At 46.7% G+C, this 13,217-nt stretch overlaps 1 protein-coding gene across 1 annotated transcript in view; it reads left to right on the forward strand.

Annotated features, from left to right (window-relative positions):
- igf2r (insulin-like growth factor 2 receptor) overlaps positions 1-13,217 on the forward strand; it is a gene marked incomplete at its 5' end in the record, with an annotated part of 144,593 nt that overhangs the window by 123,886 nt on the left and 7,490 nt on the right. Inside the window, 7 exons of the mRNA XM_083642893.1 lie at positions 1,777-1,828; positions 2,846-2,992; positions 3,857-4,044; positions 4,330-4,516; positions 7,579-7,734; positions 7,826-7,895; positions 8,043-8,312. Of these exons, the coding sequence (XP_083499019.1) occupies positions 1,777-1,828; positions 2,846-2,992; positions 3,857-4,044; positions 4,330-4,516; positions 7,579-7,734; positions 7,826-7,895; positions 8,043-8,312 (1,070 nt within the window). The remainder of the gene's footprint in view (positions 1-1,776; positions 1,829-2,845; positions 2,993-3,856; positions 4,045-4,329; positions 4,517-7,578; positions 7,735-7,825; positions 7,896-8,042; positions 8,313-13,217) is intronic.

Below are 13,217 nucleotides of genomic sequence, written 5' to 3' on the forward strand. Positions count from 1 at the left end.
GGCGGGCCCTACTCTGGAGCCATTAGTGAGGTTTCTGGACCTGGGGGCGTGGCCAATGCGCAATGGCAGGAACCAGAATCCGGTTACCCGATAGGTCTGCGCCAGAAAAATCTCCCGTGTAGAGCCTGATAACACGAGGTGACTAAAAAGTGACATACATAATGTTTTAAAACAAAACGTTGATGCTGGTCAACGGCTGGTTGATGATGGACTTCATTCGTGGCGACTAGTTCGCCGACACAATTCGAATTGGCGTTTCAACGGGGGAACGAGAAAAATGTGGCACGTATCCGGTTTACATATGCCGGTTCCGGTGTCTAGGGTGGAAAGAGGTGTAATTACCAAATGATGGGTGCCAGCCAGGTTCTTCTCCTCGGGAAGAGCCTGGTGACGCGAGGTTAGGCGGGACCCAGAGCCGTGTATATAGACGGGTCGTGACATCTCCATTCACTCCAATGAACCAGTTTTTTACTCTCAAGAGTTCCAGGAAGTGAGGTCCTGGATTAAGCAGCACTGTTGAGTTGTAGCAAAATGGACAGTTTGTGTTGTACTTTGAATGTTTTTTTTTTAATCAAATTGTACATTATCAGCTTTATTTTAGCATTCAGAAGTAGCGCGAGACCCCTTCCTGGCTGTTCATTGGCTAATGAGTCACGCATTTTGGTCCTCCGCTGATGCCACTCTCTCTCTAGAGGACACTAGCTAGCGGGACCTACACTGACAGATTTAAAAAAAAGTGAGCTTTTAGCATGTTCTGTACTCTACTTATAGCCCTTTATATACACCCTGTTTTCACCAAAAAGGTCTCTCTGAGAAGATAAATTGCAGATATTGGCATTTTTCTAAATCACACAATCTCAGGCAGAACTCGCTCTCAATTCTTTTATTTTGAACTGTATTGACATCAGACATGTAAATATTATTCGTTATGACACAAATGAAAAAAAAAATATATATATATATATATATATATATATACATGATGTGCTTTTTTTACATTCAACAATACAGTTTACTCAGTGTGAGTGAGTGTGATCATAGAATAGAATGCAGAGATCAGTGTAGTCTCTCTCACACACACACACACACACACACACACACACACACACACACACACACTCCTTACCGCGAGATCATCCGGGTCCTGTCGCATTGGAGTCCTCGCCAGGAAAGTGGCCGTGCTGCTCTGCTGCTTGACTCTGTGTGAAAGCCATTTCTGTGGCGAGGCTGCAGCTGTTCTCCTCCTCCTGACACAGTTGTGACTCCGTCTCGTCTCTTTCGGGCTGGCACATAGGAACGGGGTCCAGGGACCAGGATCGATCATGTTGGTCACGGGTTTGACTACCGCGGTTTCGATGTCCGCTGCCCTGCAGCAAGCCGATCAGCTCTGCAGCGCGCCGAGGGGCATTTCAATGGCGTTTCTCCTCTGCAACAAGGAAGCGCGTTTCTCTGTTCTCTGTTTTTGCTCCTGCTCATTTAAAAACAACAGCTGCGGTATGTGTTTGATAACGTGCTGTCGGCTTGCCTTTGTGGCTACGGACCTGAAAACATGTCACAGGCTGGGGAAGTGTTTGAACTACGCGCTGTAGTAATAAAAACAAAAACACGTCATTGGCGGGGAGGGCTATTTCTGATAACACGTCAAAGACGTCTTTGGCGGTGAATGAGTTAACATAACCTACCTGTGCATTGCCTTTCTGTCCTCTCCGCTCCCGCTCGCTCTTCTCCATCACAGACCTCAAAAGTCACTCTCTCGTTGACTAACTGTGGGTGTAGCCAACTGTCACTCCAATTCAAACTGGCCAATAGAGATTCAGCTCAACAGCGAGTAAAACGTTTGTATTCACATGAATCACAAATTTATTTTACTTGCTTAAAAATAAAGAAGATTGCAGTCTGGAAAGTTTTGCTCTCATTCCCATTCTGTTTGATTACATGATAAAGACACAACAGTGACTCCATACAAATGCAACCAGGTTGTTATAACACAACAAATCACTCATATTGCTCAATTAAGCACAAAAGGCCAACAGGAGATGGGGGGACAAAGCAGAACATTAATTTCGGCAATGTTCAAATTCTGCTTCACTCCCACATGTGTGTCTTCAACAGGCATGTGCATCTTTAACATGCATGTGCGTCACATTCAGCCACAGCATTCATTCACTGGCTGTTTGGGGATGCATAACTGGCAGTGTTAATGGCAGAACATGGTGTTTGTCTTCAAAGTTAAAGTTTTCTCCGCTCATCGTGTCATTTGGAATCCTCTGCAAAACCGGTGCCAACGCTCAGCGGACTTTTGATTACACAGCCATGTGCGTGAATGCACCAATGTGCACGACATTGTGCACCCCCCCCCCCCGGGGTGGGAGCCGGCACCGCGGAATTACTGTATATCCCACAGACACCAAGTTCATAAATGCTGCAATACTCAAAATGCAAAGGCGACCATCAATGGACCATAGGCTCAATCACCATTGTGTTAACTCACTATCACATAGATAGTGACTTAACAGACATTTATTTAGATGAAAATCTTATGAATTATATCTTTAACTTTTCATTTAATTGTTTCTTGCCCTTTTTGTTGTACTGCTTATTTATAATTTCATAACATTGGTCAGCTGTATTGATTCAGAAATAGGCCGGTTTTGCTGTTTGGGTTTTATTCAAATCCACTCTTAAATTTGGCTTTGTGAAACAACTAAGATAATCTCCATTTGTGTGTGCATGTTGTGTGTATATCTGTGTGTGTGTGTGTGTGTGTGTGTGTGTGTCTGTGTGTGTGTGTGGGTGTGTCTGTGTGTGTGTGTGTGTGTGTGTGTGTGTGTGTGTGTGTGAGCAGCGAGGACGAGGCGAGCTGTGAGTTTGTGATTGGCTGGGAGACGCGGGCAGCTTGTGCGGTGAAGCAGCACGAGGTCGAGATGACAAACGGGACGATCCGCGTCCCTGACACAGGAGCAGAGCTCAGCCTCGGAGAAATCTACTTCAGGTTACACACACACACACACACACACACACACACAGACACACACACACACACACAACACACACACACACACACACACACACACACACACACACACACACACACACACACACACAGACACACACACACACACACACACACACTATGGCTTAATCATGCTTTCTCTCTCGTACACACAAATGTATTATTTTTTTCAAACAAGGCAATAGTTTACTTATCATAACCCGATCCACAAGCCCCGTGTCACCTTGAGCTTGTTTATTATGTGGGATATAGATGGTTTTCACCAGCTGCAACCCCACAGTACTTTTTCTCAGCTTCTTCTTCTGTGTTTTATGGCGGTTGGCATCCTTAAATGTTGCATTACCGCCACCTGAATTGTATCAGCTTCACAGTGCTAACTATTTACAGTGTCCACTTTCTCAGCTGTTGAGGGGGAAACACAAATATGTCTATTTCTACCCCCCCCCCCCCCCCCCCCCCCCATGTAAACGTTTAAATGTAAAGATAGGCCTACTGTATGTGTGCAATAACGTACTGATAGTCAGCTTGTAACATGTAGCTTTTATTAGCCTCTCAGGCTAGCTCCCGATCAGACAACAACGCTTCCTACTACCCAGCGTGTGCACGTCTTTCTGACAGGGGTGGTTGTTATGGCAACTATCAACAACAACAACAACAACTAACTACTACAAGACATAAAGACAGAAATAGGCTACGTTGTTACTGTGTCTGTCGGAGACACGGCCTAACATTAACATTTAATATCAGCCTGCGCTCAGCGATGTATACAGGAAGTAAACCAGTGTGCACGAACCTCTCTATTCTCCCTTTGCTTATCTTCATTCTCCCCTGCTCCTCTCTCAGCCTCCACAAGGCGTCTGGAGACATCCGCTCCAACGGTGACAGCTACATCTACCACATCCAGCTGTCTGGCATCACCAACAGCAACATCTCCAAGTGTGTAGGAGCCAACATCTGCCAAGTCAAACTGACAGGAGGAGACTACCAACGCAAGATCGGCGTCTCCAAAACAGCCAAGTACTACATTAAAGGTAACTTTAAAGCTGTTGAAATGTTACAAATACACCATAGACTCTCTGTAGGTGGACTATCTGTTACCGCAGATTTTACTTAAAAAACTGATCAAATGAGGTACGGTTGGAATTTTATTTGGATATTTCTGTTTTGTTTGACATCACACTTTACATTACATTATTATCGGTTCACTGAGATCAAATTGCGATATTGATATTGAGAAGAAACCTAATGATTATTGTGATATTGATTTCAACCATATCGCCCGGCTCTAGACTGACCTGCCCTTTGTGTCTTAACAGGAGGCAACCTGGACGTGATCGTGCCGTCGGACTCGGTGTGTGGGCGCGAGAGGACCAAGAAGGTGTCCTCCACCATCATGTTCCACTGTAACCCCTCGGCGGGCGTCGGCATGCCTGAGTTCATGCTGGAGACGGACGGGTGCCAGTATCTGTTTATCTGGCACACTGACGCTGTGTGTGGGCTAACGTGAGTCTACACTTCTGTTTATCTGGCACACTGACGCTGTGTGTGGGCTAACGTGAGTCAACACTTCTGTTTATCTGGCACACTGACGCCGTGTGTGGGCTAACGTGAGTCAACACTTCTGTTTATCTGGCACACTGACGCTGTGTGTGGGCTAACGTGAGTCAACACTTCTGTTTATCTGGCACACTGACGCCGTGTGTCGGCTAACGTGAGTCAACACTTGCATATCCCTTTTGTTCCAGACAGCTAAAGTCAAGAAATGTGATCCATTCTCTGAGAGTCATCAGGGAATATCAGGGACTTTTTTTCCTGTCCTGTCAAGTTACCGTTTTTAATTATTACTGCTTAAATGTCCCACGATATTTGCCGGAGTGACGTTACCGCACGCATGAAAACGTTACTGAGCAGCCTGAGGATGAGAAGCAGCACGACTCAAGGATGAAGTCAAGGATGGAGCGCATGCTTATCCACATTTCCCTGTCTGCTGGGAATTATACAGATTTATTTTTAATATATTTTATTTTACAATTTTCAGAACATAGGGAACAAACAGGCTCAGACAAAAACAAAAACATACATACATCATCTATATTCCAATGTTGCCACTAACGAGCTGCGTCAAGTGGAAGGGTTCCATAAAAAGTCAGCCGGGCGAATCACCCGTCTCTCCCAACCTCGTCCAAGTAGGCCAGAAACGGGCCCTAAATAACCGAGAATTTCTTAAGCGAATTGGTCCTCAGGAACCGGAGTCTCTCCATATGTACAGTATAACCGAGACCATGTCCATCAGCCACAGCTGATAAGAAGGTGGAGAGGGGGACTTCCACTCCTTCAGAATGAGTCTCTTGGTGACAGTCGTCTCCTGCGTCAGAGACTGTTGCACAGCATTAGGGAGGAGCAGAGAGGATTCTGAGGAGCTGAAGATGGCGAGTTCTGCCTCCGGCTGAAAAGTTATTTTATCAAATATTTTGGCCCAGAATCCAGATAGCGAAGGGCAAAACCAAAAAGCATGGGATAGTGTACCTTCCAACACCTATCGGGAATTACATGTATACAGATTGACCGTTCGTTTTGGAAATGTACAGATTTACCGTTTTTCTACATTCACTGTAACTTTGCTGCACCATCCCAGCGGTGCCTGCTCAGTGTTTCTATATTTTGGGGGCACGGTGGCACAGTGGTAGCGCTGCACAGCAAGAAGGTCTCGGGTTCCATTCCCGCCTGGGACGTCCCATGTCCTCAGTGCCTGGTGCCTGGTGCCCAGGTGGGCTATCTCGTGAAAGGGCCTTTCTGTGCAGAGTTTGCATGTTCTCCCCGTGCTCACCTGGGGCTTCCTCCATATAATAACCCCCACTAAGAACATGCAAGAAGATCACCGCCTGACCAGCGACGACGACAGAAGATGCTCCCTGGATGCTGAAGCTGCCCACTTACTCGTGGCTGCCCCCCGGAGGAAGGGCATGCCACGTCTGGGTCAAAATGAGCAGAGACTTATTTCACCGGCCACTGTCAGCATGAGAGTGTGTGTGCGTGTATGGCTGGCAGTGTGTGTGTGTGTGGCTGTGTGGGTGGCTGGCAGGCAGCATGCGTGTGTGTGTGTGTGTGTGTGTGTGTGTGTGTGTGTGTGTGTGTGTGTGTGTGTGTGGCTGGCAGCATGCGTGTGTTGTACAACGGGTGTGACAAATAAAGACGGGGTTGTCGTCCTGCACTACTTCTTCATATACACACATAGATGTAGACCCCCAGCAACAGTCACAGATATACGGACAGCTCGGTGGCTCAGTGGTTAACACTGTTGCCTCACAGCAAGAAGGTCCCGGGTTCAAACCCCGGTCCGTCCCAGGTCCTTTCTGTGTGGAGTTTGCATGTTCTCCCCGTGTTCGTGTGGGTTTTCTCCGAGTGCTCCGGTTTCCTCCCACATGTATGTTGGTCCCCGGGCGCTGCACTGCTGCTGCCCACTGCTCCTAGTTCTAGGAAAGTTCCTAGTAGAGGATGGGGTCAAATGCAGAGGACGAATTTCCCCATGGGGATAAATAAAGGATAACTTCAACTTAAAACATATATTTCTAAACATTAACACATTCACTGCCAGCCGTTTTTTTTTTACTGTAGGTAGGTTCTGCCAGAGGTTTTTTTTGAGGATTCTGGCTCATCTTTCAAGACCCGAGGATTCTTTTCTGCTAAGATTTTGTAAACACACAATATCTCAAAAGAACTAATAGAATGTGTGCTTTCTCTGTCTAAAAGAGTTAGTTTGTAGAGTTAGTAGTTATGTAAGCATTAGCAGTTGAATACAGCATGGTTTCAGCGTCAGAAAAATTATTCTGAGATAAACGGCTTTTTGTGAAATTCGATAGAACAGTCACTTTAACCATTCATTTTTGGCATCAGTAAGACGTCAGACATCTAAACAATAGTTTTGAACAGTAATTTCCTCCATAACAGCAGGAAACACCCCTCTCTTTCAAACTCCTCCCTCCGTGTGTGTCTTCTTGGCTGCAGCGGGGCCGTGTCACAAGCTCGTTTCACTGCTTTGCTGCTGCTCCTGTCTGCTGGCGGGGCCGCTCTTTGAGGAAGTCTGGATGGACTCGCTCGTTTCTTGGAGTTTTGGTTGAGAGCTTTGATTAAGCTTTTGCGATTCTGGTCTTATTTATGCTGCGTGTTTCAAAGTGTGTTCCACCCGTAATCTATTATGCAAATTTGCAATCCCTCACCGCCAGCAATCAGCGCGAAAGCGAAAGCGTTTTCGCCATCCATTTTCATGAGAATGGCAATCCTCACACTGCTTTTTGCTTGCCTTCCTCTAGTCAGGAGAGCACTGTCGCCACTTAGTGGGTCGGTGGAATGGGTTGTACACGTTGGGTGGCTCCAATAATTTTATAGGAGACGTGGGGGGCGTTGATCCACGCCCGACCGTCAAATTTTTTTTTTTTTTTTTTAAGCCGAGATATCTCGTCTTTGGCAGTCAACGCTTGGATTCTGTAAGCCGAGATATCTCGTCTTGGGCAGTGAACGTGTTAATAACAACAATAATCGCTGATTTGCCTTTGATTGTCCTACAGAACTGTTGACAGGCAGTCATACGATGGTGACGAGGGGGAGGGTGGAGCTACCAGTCTGTCGCGGCGCAGCCAGGCAGTGGGGGCGGTGCTAAGCCTGCTGCTGTTGCTCCTCACCGTCTGTCTCCTGGTTCTCCTCCTCCACAAGAGAGAGAGAAGGTGAGGTCCCACCAAGGGAGACAAGTTCACTGATGTTCAATGTGATCAATTGTAAGGCGATGGTGTGGCTAAATCTCATGTCTCCTCCCAGGGAGCTGGTCATCCAGAAGGTGACTGGCTGCTGCAGGAGAGGAAACCAGGTCTCCTATAAATACTCAAAGGTAGGCGGAGCTAATGAGGGAGTGAATCATGAATATGCATTTCATCAAAGAGTGACAATTGAAATAGGATGAATGAGCAGAACACAAGTGGAAACCAGCTTAGCGCCGTTACAACACTTTGCTCACCTTTGTGTCTAATAACACCAGGTCACCATGGATGACGAGGGGGGTGAAGAGGAGATGGAGTGGCTGATGGAGGAGCTGGAAGCTCCGCCCCCATCCTCCTCCCACCGCGGCAAAACAAACGGCCACATCAGCACCAAGCCGGTGAACACAGCCGGCCTGCGCCGCTTCGCCCTGGACGAGCAGGACGAGGACGACAGCGAGGACGAGGTGCTGAGCGTCCCGGGGGTACGGGTGGTCAAGTCCTCCGGTCCTCCCAGGCGCACCTCGGAGCACCGCAGCGCCTTGCTGCAGGTGAGGGTCGTCTCTCTGTCACCAGTCCCATGTTTTTACTGTTATTTAGTGGCAATATTTAAAAAAAAATCCTTTTGATTCCAAAGAATTTTTAAACATTACAACCAAGATTACCTGCCATTAGTATTAGCAGTGTTTCCCCCAGAATTCTATTGTTATCATGGTGGGAATAGCCTCTGAAACAGACCATTATGGGATGTAGACCACCGAGGAACACTAAAACTCTCCATAGAAAGCCAGACGGTGGTTTAGCAGCTCCTTAAAGGTCCAGTGTGTAGAATTTAGTGTAATCTAGCATGGACCTGGCAGAAATGGAATATAATATTCATACTAGGGATGTTCGATATTGGCTTTTTTACCGATATCCGATAATGTCCAACTCTTAATTTCCGATACCGATATCAACCGATACCGATATAAGCAGGCTTTTTTTTCACCAAAATTTCAGGTAACAAGTTACATAATGTAGCTGAAGAGTTTAATATATAATATGCGTGTTGTGTTAAAGTTGTAAGTGTTATTGGGGCAGTGGTGGCCCAACGGTTAGAGAAGCGAGCTTGTGACCAGAAGGTCGTCGGTTCAATCCTCCCTCATTACCACCACTGAGGTGCCCTTGAGCAAGGCCCTTAACCCCAACCGCTCCAGTGGAGCTGCTTAGTGGCCAGCAGATCAGACTGTGGTTGTACTGGTCAGCTTCCAGGTATGAATGTGTGCGTGAATGTGAACAGGGTACTCCTGAAAAAGAGAGCATTGCTCTCAGTGAGACTCCCCCTGTATTAAAAAAATAAAATAAAAAAAATTATCGGCATGAAAACCGATACCGATATTTTCCGATATGAATTTTTTATGCTAATATCGGCCGATAATATCGGTAGGCCAATAATATCGGACATCCCTAATTCATACATATGTTTTAATTAGTGTATACAGTAATCGCCTGAAAATAACAATTAGTTGTGTTTTCGTTAACCTTAGAATGAGCCTTTTATATCTACTAGAAATAGACATTTGTTTCTAGGGTGGAGACTGGAGACTCAATTCTGTGACATCACTCCTGATGTCACAATGTCTATGTGACGAGAAATAAACCTCATATTAACTGACACAGTGTTTAATATGTTCGAGACCTCACCTGTTGTCTGTCCTCTGGGGACACCCAGCACCGCACCCTCAGAGATCAGTTCTGTTAGCAGGTGGTGGAAGATCCACTTCACCACGTCAGGAAGGAGGAGGGGAGGATGATCATCTGTCCCCATCTTCTCCGCCTTGGCTTGGGCCAGAGCATCATGCAGCCTACTGCTCTGCTCTCCATGTGTCCTGGTGGTTGCTTCGGGTACTTCAGACTGGCCCCCTCAATCTTGCAGTCCTGGTCGCACATGTACTCCTGGGTCAGTCTTCGCTCTGTGGAGCGTGTTGAAGAGTCCGTTCTGCACCTGGATGTTGGAACCTTTACAACTCCAGTAGTGTAACCTGGGTCTTGTAGAAGGTGTCCAAGCAGTAGCCGCCATCTCCCGCCGTCAGGATCAAGGGTAGTCACACAGGTCGTAAATCTGGTGCATCTCGTAGATGTTCACTATCTCCCTCTGCTCTGGATGATCGCCCTCGTGCCTGTACAAAACCACATCCCTCGACCGAGTCTGGTCTCCGGTGGCGATGACACAGAACTCGGACACTCCTAGATTACTGACTTTCTTTCTTGGTGCAACTGGACCTTTCTCCTTGAACACCATCTTCAAATTCTTGTCAGGATTTGCCTCAAAAAAAAAAAAGTGTCCCCGTACTTTTTCTGAGCGTCATCCAGCCTGTTCTCTAACTCGGAGCGTACTTCGGCTTCTGGTCGCTCTCGGGGAACAGAACACTTGGGACACGGTGATACTGTATATCTGGCCGGACATTTTGAAGGGTACTGGACCAGTCTCGTTGAACTTGATCATCTTCCCATCTTTGATAAGCTTGGAAGCCATTGCAACCATCCCACTGTAGCTCCCGATGTTGGAGAGGAACTGGTGGGACTCCTTGCTGTCACTGGTGTAGAAGCTCTGCAGCTCCGTGCTGGGTTCAGAGAAGGGAGTAAGCTTGGCTCCATAGCCACAGCACTTGTTGAAGGTCTTCCCTCCCCCCTTCTTCCTGGCCATCTCCCAGGAGAACATCCTGGCCTTGCAGTTCATGCAGATCTCTGTCATGTCTTCCATATGGGAGGGCTGCACTCCCTTGATGTGGCCATGCTCACTCCAAGCTGTCCTGAACATTTCTCTTTCTTTCCTCTGATTTGTAGCCTTTTTCCATTCCAAATAGTCTGTCCTCTTCCTTGTTCTATCGCTCTCCAAATAGTCCTGCATCTTCTTTCTTTTTCTCTTCTCCTCCAAATGCTCTCCAGACTTTTCCAAAGCTTGCATTCTTTCTTTTCTTGCAGCAGCATGTTCCTTAACTCATTGAGTGCCAGCCACTTTTGGAGAACGGATGCTCCCAGTGCCAGAGTTTCAGAGCGTTTTCAGTAATTTCTCGAGGCCCACAGAATATTGTGTGATATTACTATGTAAACACCGAACACGCACAAAGAACGATGAGACTCTCTTCTATCATCTGCAAAAAAAAGTTTATTGATACCATTTTCCGTTCTTTAGTTATGAGCCGGAGAAGATAGGCTGTTTTGAGCAAAAAGACACGTTTCAAATTAGAAGCTGAGATATTCCGCCTTTTGTGAAATGCAGCATTTCAAGCACATTCACTGAGTCTGAAGCTAATATTTTCTGATGTAGTGACGTGGTGTAGTTGTGTGGTGCCTGCGTGCCCCACCCCCCTCTCCCCCCCTCAGCTGCAAACTCCTCCCCACACTAACACACAGCCTAACACGCACCCAGTCTATTTTCGGAGCGCTCCGTTTGTGTGCGCCGGGCGGCTCCCAGCGCGACACGGAAATGCCAAACCGGACTGCAGGAAAAGGTTTGGCCCTTCGGCGTCGGGTGCTGCCTTTCTGGCGGCTAATCGTGTGGATAAACTATATGCAGACAGACAGACAGAGGCAGAGAGGCTCAGTTGTGGGCGCGGATTGACTGCTGTTCGCAGCCAACGTCAGCTGCAGACAGAGCAATCTATATGGCTCTGGCTGCAGCATGAGCGGTTTCTCTTTGATCACGGGTCTTTTTCCTGCTGTTTTCCGGACCTTTCTCTAATCTGGAGAGCACTGTCGCCACCTAATGAGTCCGTAAAATAGGTTATACACCTTCAATAGCTACAATATTTGTACAGGAGATGCCTGAGGCTTTGATCGACGTCCCACCGTCAAAAAACGCAATTGACGAACATACTCGTCCTTGGCACACTACGTTACTAAACCAATTGACAAACATACTCGTCCTTGGCACTCAATGAGTTAAGGTGGTCTGGAAGTGGCTCCATTCAGTTGGTTGCCATCTGCAACCTCAGCGCTGGATGCCACTAAATCATACACACTGGTCTTTTAAAGAGATACTCAACACTTTTTCCATTTTTTTCTGCTGAAAATCAATATATATTGGAAATTAGCTGTGTTCTTGAGGAATCCAGGTCAAAGTCCTGACATTTACTGTAAATCTGAGTCATTCCTCATCTCTTCTCACATACCCATGCAGTTCCATGCAAACCAAAAAGGCAAAAGGGCCAGCTGTAGACTCCCAATGTTCCTCCCTTTCTATTGGCTGAGCTCTTGATCTGTGACGTAGCTTGATCAGTGACATCACCAAACCCAGCCCGCCCATCTCTCGTGCCTAGGCCCCTCCCAGCCAAAGTTTATAAAAGTGGCTGCACACCATGCTGGGACTATGGAGTGTGGAGAATTGGTGAATAGAGAGAGAGAGAGAGAGATTTGTGGAGTGTTTTGATTAGACTGCATAGTGTAAATTGTAGTATTTAGTAGTCTAGGTTTAGTTTTAGAGTACGTCAGATAGCCTAGGTTGTGTTTGTTTGTTTGTAAAAAATAAATAAATAAATGTTCGTCTGTTTGCATAGGTATGTGAGAAGAGATGAGGAATTACTCAGTTTTACAGTAAATGTCAGGACTTTGACCTGGATTCATCAATCACAGGCAGGACCTCGAATCTGCAAAACAGCAACTTTTCAGGAAGTTAAAAAAAACCTGTTTGCTCTTAAAATACTGAACCAAACATCGTCAAAGTTGGCACATGTCTTAATTATAGTTAGTTTCCCGCTGAATGTGTCATTACTTTATTAATATCTTACCTGGATAAGCTCAAATGATGTTGTTTATATTATCAGTCACACTTGGAAGCACTCTCTCCTGACCAGTCAGGCGCTGATGCCTCCCCTCTGGTATGCACATGCATGAGCCGCAAGCTCCGGGCCGCAGGGGCGCGTGCAGCCGAGCAGCAGTGCTCTCATAGCCGAGGTGAAGGCTTTGGGATGGGGGTGAGACAGACCAGTGGTCCCGATGCATCCATATACTTCTATACCTTCAGATAAAGGTTGTAAGCTCACCTGTAACTATCGGTGACAATAGGCTCGTTTGAGTTGACTGCCGCCTCGCCTGGAAAGCAAACGAGAGCAGGCGAGCACAGTCAAGGGCTCGATAGCCTCTCATAGCCGAGGCGAAGGCTTTGGGATGGGGGTGAGAACAGTCTGACATAAAGTAATGTTAACGTTACTTAATTCTCGTCAGAAACCACTCCGATTTGCATGTTAAAACAAGTTTGCAGCCTAGGAATAACTGGAAAACATTTTATTGATCTATTCATGTCAGATGAAGCCAGGATTAAACAAAATGATATCAGAAATACACAGCACGTCTGCCGTGTGTCTTTTCCGGGTTTCCTGCGTGGGGGGGGGGGGGGGGGGGGGTACAGACTGGTGTTGGCTCGCTCCTCCAGTGGTCCTGATGCATCCATATACTTCTACTACCTTCAGATAAAG

This window comes from Poromitra crassiceps (genome assembly GCF_964638095.1).
Source record: "Poromitra crassiceps genome assembly, chromosome: 9".
Taxonomy (NCBI): domain Eukaryota; kingdom Metazoa; phylum Chordata; class Actinopteri; order Beryciformes; family Melamphaidae; genus Poromitra; species Poromitra crassiceps.